We start from the raw sequence: 7,596 nt of genomic DNA, 5'->3' as shown, positions 1-7,596 counted from the left end.
TCCACTTATCTTTAGCTTTTTATGTTGATGATATTCTTACCTGAGCCAAATATTACATATATATATATATATAGCAAGGATGTGATAAGAACTTTATGGTAAGAATAAATTTCAACTTTTTATGTTGAATTATTCTAGATGATAAATTCATTTTGTTTAAATATATATATATATATATATATTAATGAAAATCTAAAATAAGAAGTAATAACATCATTGAATTTGTATGGAATTATTAAAAATTGTTATAAAAGATTAATTAGATTTTTTAAAATTTAACTGATAATTTACTTTTTCTATATAGCAACTAGATGCCTTTTTCTAGAGAAATATGGCCAAAAGCAGAAGATAGGAATTCCAGATTCTTCCATGCAATGACAATGGCAAATAGAAGGAAGAACTTTATTCCTACTGTGAAAGATGAAGATGGGACATGGAAAGTTATGAGAGAAGATATTGGAACCTTGTTCACAAATGAATTTACGAAACTTTTTAAAGCCGAGGAAATTAGAAGATGCGAGAGATTAGCTGAATTTATCAATTGCAGTGTTTCCAGAGAAGAGAATTCACATCTAGAGGCAATTCCAACAAAGGAAGAAATCTGGTCAGCAGTCAAGTCAATGCACCCGATCAAAGCTCCTGGGCTTGATGGGATGCCAGCCTTATTGTTCCAAAAGTATTGGAATATAGTTGGAAGTGATGTCATAAAAATGGTTCAAAACGTCTTTTGATCGGACTTATTTCCTAGAGACATAAACCGTTCCTTTATTGTCCTGATCCTGAAAGTCAACGAGGCATTGATTATTAAACATTTCCAACCGATAAGCTTGTGCAATACAACCTATAAAATCATTTTGAAGATCATTGCTGATCGTATCAAACCTCTTCTTGAGAATCTTATTTCTCCAAACCAATCGGCTTCCTAGAAGATGGATCAAGGAAAACACCATTTTGGCCAACGAAATAGTGCATTCCATGAAACACAAGAAAGTATTGAAAAGACTCGTGGGAATTAAAGTGGACATATAGAAAACATATGATAGAATTGATTGGATGGTCCTCTCGAGGATTCTATCACTCTTTGTGTAACAGCCCAGTCCACCCGCATCAAGATATTGTCCGCTTTGGGGTATTCTAGGCCGTAGCCCCCCTCACGGTTTTGTTTCTGCCAGTCCCACTGGCAAAAGGCCTCTTAGTGGTTAGGGGTCCCACCCCTACACCTGCTAGTCCCACTAGCCAGAGCCTCCCAGGCCCAACCAAGATATTGTCCTCTTTGGTAGCGGAAGCATACCTCAAGGTTTTACGTTCCCGACAGGAAGGCCTTTTGAAGGGAAAGGTATCCACACGCTTATAAGTCATGCTTCGTTCCCCTTTCCAATCGATGTGGGATGTTACAATCCTCCCCCCTTGGGGCCCAGTGTCCTCGCTGGCACACCGATCCGGGTCCGGCTCTGATACCACTGTAATAGCCCAGTCCACCCGCATCAAGATATTGTCCGCTTTGGGGTATTTCAGGCCGTAGCCCCCCTCACGGTTTTGTTTCTGCCAGTCCCACTGGCAAAAGGCCTCTTAGTGGTTAGGGGTCCCACCCCTACACCTGCTAGTCCCACTAGCCCCGGCCTCCCAGGCCCAACCAAGATATTGTCCTCTTTGGCAGCGGAAGCATACCTCAAGGTTTTACGTTCCCGACAGGAAGGCCTCTTGAAGGGAAAGGTATCCACACGCTTATAAGCCATGCTTCGTTCCCCTTTCCAACCGATGTGGGATGTTACACTTTGGCTTCTGAGACATATTCGTTAAGTTGGTTTTAAATTGCATCTCTTATTTGTTTGTGGAGCTTCTGTTAAATAGAGTCATTTTTGGAAAAATTCCAATGGAAAAAGGGACCCTCTTTCCCCTTTTCTCGTTATCATTTTCTCGGAACTTCTCTCTTGAATGGAAAGCTGAAGGGAAGATTAATGGAGTTAAGATAGGAAGAAACTCTCCAGCAATCACTCATCTCATGTTTGCTAACGACATACTCATTTTTTGTAGGGCCAAATTGGAAGAAGTTAAAAACGTTGTAAAGTGCCTACAACTCTACTGTAAATGTACTGGCCAATCATTCAATATTGACAAACCCGGTTGCTTCTAACAATATGCCCCCAAAAAGTAGAGTGTTAATTTGAAGATGCTTAAGAATGAAGGAACTTGAGAAGACAGCAAAATATTTGGGATTCCCTCTGTTCTTAAGAAAAAAATAAGAAAGTGGCATTTGAAGATTTAAAAAGCAAGGTGGAAATGAGGTTGCAAGGCCTGGAAATCGAAACTATTGTCTTAAACAGGGAGAGCCACACTAATAAAGCATGTAGCATCTTCAATCTTTGTGTATTCAATGTCTGCCTTTCTTATGCCAAAAAGTTGGTGTGAAAGCATTGAGAAACTGGCTAGGGCTTTCCTATGGAGGAATGATCCTAATATTTCAAAGGCGTCACTCCAGTGTCTTGGAAAATAATCTGCTAACTAAAATTAAATGTTGGTCTTGGCTTCAAGAACCTATAGAGTTTCAACAAATCCTTAGTTGCAAAGTTAAGGTGGAGCCTGGCTACGGAAGGAAAACAAGATGTGGGTCCAAGCTTTGAAGTCCAAATACTTTTCGTTCTCTACTTTCATGAGATGTAAAGAGAAAAACGGATGTTCCTGGCAATGGGGTGTCATTCTTAAAGCAAGGTCTTTGTTAGCTAAAGGGCTTTGCTATAGAGTTGGGAAAGGAGATTCTATAAACCTTTGGGAAGACCCATGGATTCCCAATAACCTAAGTTTTCTATCAAATCCAAGGAACCACCCCCCTCCATCATGGGCGTGGTTGGTTCTTTGAAGGTGAATGGAACTGGAATTACATCAACAGCCTCTTTAATCAATAAATGGTGGAGAATATAAAAGGAATGTTTTGGACAAAACTTTTTCAGGAAGATAAATTATTGTGGATGGGTTCGAAGTCCGGACATTTTTCTATGAAGTCTGCTTATAAGTTAGAGGAAGGAGGAAGCTTGAGAGGTGGAAAGTGGTGGAAGACCTTATGGGGCAGTAAAATACATGAGAGATCGAAGTTCTTCCTTTGGAAACTTGCCAATCACGGTTTACTGGTGTTATCAAATCTAGAGGCCATAGGAATTAATGTTGAAAACAATCAGTGTGTTCGCAGATGTCAATGCTACAAAGAGCAAACACATTTTTTTTTTTCCAATGTGAAATAGACAAAAGAGTTTTGTTTGCATGCCCGTGAAGTGTGAGATGGGAAAATATTGGATGCAATGACCTCAATTCCTATCTCAAGTGCCTAGTGGAGTCTGAAGGAATTATACTAGTTCACAACGAAGATAAGGATAATTTTTTCACTTTCAGTTGTTTAATTCTGGAGTAGCTATTGTGAGAGCATAACCAAACCCTTCATAAAGATTCCGCTACCAATTCAATATTTTTAGTGAATGCTGTAGCCATCAGATACAGAGAACTCTTAGAAGCTTCTAAGACAGATGAAGAGACAACCCCATTGGATGGATCGGAGCCAAACTTGCACACTTGGAAGCATCCTCTGACTGGAGTGATTAAAGTTAATTCCAATGCAGTAATGATAGAAGATGGTTGCTTTTTGGCTATGGTGGCATAAAACGAAAAGGGGGAAGTTCTACATATCCAAACTTTCAGGTCAGAGATATCTATTCCTGAAGTGGCAGAAGCTGAAGCTATTTAGAGAGAAATCCAAGTAGGCTTGGCCTTCGGGTGGAGAAATATTTGCATGCACACTGATGCATTAACAGTTTAACAAGCAATCAATAAGAGAGACACAACCTGTTTGCATTAGGTTGTAGAAAGTATCGTTGTGAACATTTTATCTTATAATTCTAATTTTAACTGTATCTCTTTTGGTTGGGCCCCCAGGAGGGCAAACAACCTAGCCCATAGTGTGGGAAAATGGGCAGCTAAACAAGGTTTTAGTGGCCCAGTTGACCCTCATTGGCTACCATCCTCCTTTAATGTGTGTGCGATTCGGGATAGTGTACCTTTGGAAACTCCCTGAGTTCAGGACAACTTTCTTATAACTTGTTTTTGGTTTTAAAGGAATCCCAGTTTTAGCCAAATTTTTTTTTTCTCTTTTTCTATATATAAATACTTTGTAAATGATGTTAAATTGAATTATGTCATGCAAAAATTATAACTTAATATTTTTGTTATCATTAAATTGAAACCTAATTAAAAGATCAATTTTGTAGCTAGCAATTAAATAGCTTAAAATCTCATATGATTTTTTAACCTGTCTTTAATAAAAACTATAGTGATTAGTATTTATTTTGAGATAATGAAAATTGTGAAAAACAAAATCATATTCGTCCCATGCAATTTAGGTATTAATTAACAGCATGTATTTTTTTGTTTTTTGGCAAAAAAATTAACCGCATGCATATATAACGACATATGTACAAATAATGAATTTTTTTTGACATACTTGTTTTTGGGGTTTGATATTGTCAATCAAAAAGTTTAAAAAGCACTAAATTTTTAAAGAAACAATGTGTTTTTTTAATTAAATAAAAAATTCCATTGACTCTTTTTTTCTTGAGAAATAAGCAAAATTTCCATTATTTCCCCAAAAAAAAAAAAGTAATAATTTTCATTGACTTTTTTCCTTCCATTAACTACCCTCAATCTGAAGGAGGTCACTTTCTTAAAAGAAGGCTATTTTGGTATTTTCAGCTCCTTATTTATTCTTCTCCCACCCTTTGTTTTGCCTATAGACTCTCTCTTCGAATACAAATCTTCTGCGCCCCAATAAAACCCAAAACCCTAAAAAAATCGAAGTTTCTCTCTTCCCCAGCGAACCCCAATGGCGGACCGGAAACCTGCGATCTCAGTTGAGAGCGTGAAAGCATTCTTGAAATCCGAGTACCATGACGAGGATAAGTGGGCCCACAACATGGTAACCCCATCTGCGTGTTTCTCAATTTACATGGAATTCTGTTTCTGAAAACAATAAATTTCGGTTTCGAAAAAACTAAAAAACCAAATCTTATGAATTTCGTAAATTTTTATTTTTCCATGATTAAAAAAAAAAAATCTGCTATTTTGACAATCTTTGGCCCCTGTGTATGTACTATTATTATTATTATTTCAATTCGTACTGTTATTATTATTTCTTTGATGAAGTTGATATTTTTAGTATAGTTTTGATTTCTGGTTTATAAGTCAATTATTATTTATTTTTCTGTTTTTCTGGTTTATGGGTTGTTTTTCCACAGAGCAAGTATAGTTTTGGTTTCTGGTTTATAAGTCAATTTTTACTTTTTTGTTTATTTATTTATTTTTGGAAGTTTATTGTGGATGATGACTGGTTATGGTGTGGGTGATAGACTGCTTGCTTTTATGGATTGGTTTCCATTGAGGAAAATGAGAACTTAGGGTATTTGTTGTTTCTCAAGGACTAATGTCGAATAATCACTCAGTTTTTTTTTTTTTTTTTTTTTTTTTTTTTTTTTTTTTTTTTTTAACTGGGTCCCTGCACATTGTTTTTGAATTGTTGGGAACTATAATTTTGTTGTTTCTCAAGGATTATGTCAAATAATCGAAGAATCTCTTCACATAGTTTTTGAATTGTTGGAAACTATAATTTATTCTGAATTGTTGGTTTTGTGGAGATTGTTTGATTTAGCCTGGTTGCAGTGCTTTATTTAGAAGCCTTTTAGTACTTTGCCAGGCATCATAATTGATTCAAGTGATGGATTCTTAAGTAATGTGGATTGTAAAACAATTTAAGATTCTCGGTTACATGTGTGCTGGAAAAAAGTTTCTTTATTTATTTATTTATTTTTTATGAATTATATGCTGGTAAAGTTGAATTCAAAATTTACAGAAGAACTAATGTTTTGTAGACCACAGAGCCCTGCTGGAATTTTGGATACTTGGTTCATTTTTTTTTTCACCCCCTGAAATCTTTTTGGCTCTTATTATTAGTATGGCTAAATTTTAATAGAATAATAGTTAGTGCTTGTACTCTTTTGAAGATGTGAATTATCTGCCGCATGAAGATCAATGGTGATTTAGCTTTGAAAATCATCAGTTATTTTGGTGGAACTGTTGGAAAATATAACTTGAATTTCCTCTCTTGCAGAAATTGCTGCGAGCGGTGGGACTGTTTGCTGGATCAATTTTGCTGATGAGAAATTATGGTCACCTGATGGCAGTGTGAGGGGTACCTGATGCCATCAAATTTTCTGTTTTAATTTCTTACATGCAAGTTCCTTAGATTTCTTTACATGGGGTTGTCCTTTCGCACTTTTCAGTTGTGATAATGAAGAGTTCAATTCTGATTTTATAACATATCACAGCTCTTTCCAACTCTACTATGTAGATGAATGCATTGTTTTGGTTTCGTTTGCCATGTTTGCTTGATCGGAGTAGAACAGTTATGTCCACAAAATTTGGTTAAATATTTGAATCTAATTGGGTTTGAAACAATTTATCTTTTCGCACTTTACTGGATATCACCCAAAAAAAAAAAAAAAAAAAAAAAACTACTATAGTATGAAAACTTTCCACTCTGTGTATGTTTGGAACTGATCCTACATTCTTGATGTGGAAACAATTCCTTTTGGTTCTGGGAGATCGTTAAGTTAAAGCTCTTGGCTAACCAGGTGCCGTTACACATTAATTAATATGTACTTTGACTCGATCTAATAATTTTGATTAGGAGATTGCCAAAGTATATGAATTATTCTGGCTTGTGACTAAAAATTCTTCCCTGTGTCTATGTTAAAAAAAATGTTCTCATGGAACTCATTTCATTGTCCAAAGAAATACATTTTGTGCTTAATTACATTATCGGTGAGAACAGGATGAATTTAACACTCGGCCTCTTCTAGTTTGGGGTAGTTGTATTGTGACATTAAGTTTAAAAATTTGCATTACAGATTCATGAGATTCAACTTATTGCATTTTAGCCAAATTGAATAGTTTGGCTAATAGTGGTTAATGGATTTATTCTATTTTACCAGTATTTAATAAACATAATTTGATTGGAGCTTACCCAGTATAATTTCTTGCAACTTAGAGCAGCTCCAATGGTTTTCTCTATTAGAGTCTATGTGGTATTGATTTTGGAAAGTGTTCATATTTACATGACATTTTTTCTATTTAATAGATAATGTTTTAGATAATTTCTTTCTAATGGATTCTGTTTAAAATATTTCAGAATGCTAATGTGTAATTTTTTATTTTAAAATTATATCTAATTAAAAAAAACCAAAAATCCATGCCAGGGGTTATTTTTCTTTTAATAAAAGTCAATAAAAATAAATAAAATGTTGATTAACAGAACTTTCAAAAATAGACTGTTTTTAGTTTTTATTTATTTTATTGTCACATCAATTTGACAGAACTAATGCACAAAACTATTGGAGAATATTTTTTTAAAATCTTATCTATTTATCTGATATGGTAAAAAAATTTTAAATGAACATAGAGTCGTTGAAGATGCTTTTAGACCATTTAGTTTGAAACATTTTTATGCTGAATGTTTTGCTCTATTTATCAAGGATGAGCACAAACCAAATTGGTTTGATT

General features: G+C 35.0%; 1 protein-coding gene across 1 annotated transcript; it reads left to right on the top strand.

Annotated features, from left to right (window-relative positions):
- The first annotated feature begins 4,779 nt into the window (after positions 1-4,779).
- Positions 4,780-6,354, top strand: LOC107418922 (mitochondrial import receptor subunit TOM5 homolog). The gene is made up of 2 exons (XM_016027617.4): positions 4,780-4,957; positions 6,146-6,354. Exons 1-2 carry the CDS (start codon positions 4,865-4,867, stop codon positions 6,221-6,223), a joined length of 171 nt encoding a protein of 56 aa, XP_015883103.1. The 5' UTR covers positions 4,780-4,864; the 3' UTR covers positions 6,224-6,354.
- The last annotated feature ends 1,242 nt before the right edge of the window (positions 6,355-7,596 follow it).

This window comes from Ziziphus jujuba, chromosome 2, assembly GCF_031755915.1.
Source record: "Ziziphus jujuba cultivar Dongzao chromosome 2, ASM3175591v1".
NCBI lineage: Eukaryota > Viridiplantae > Streptophyta > Magnoliopsida > Rosales > Rhamnaceae > Ziziphus > Ziziphus jujuba.
Note: the sequence above shows the minus strand (reverse complement) of the source record. Positions and strands in the feature narration are given on the sequence as shown.

Coding starts and splice junctions, on each gene's coding strand:
- LOC107418922 (XM_016027617.4), top strand. CDS start 4,865: ATGGCGGACCGGAAACCTGCGATCTCAGTTGAGAGCGTGAAAGCATTC. Junction 4,958..6,145: donor ATAAGTGGGCCCACAACATG/GTAACCCCATCT, acceptor CCTCTCTTGCAG/AAATTGCTGCGAGCGGTGGG.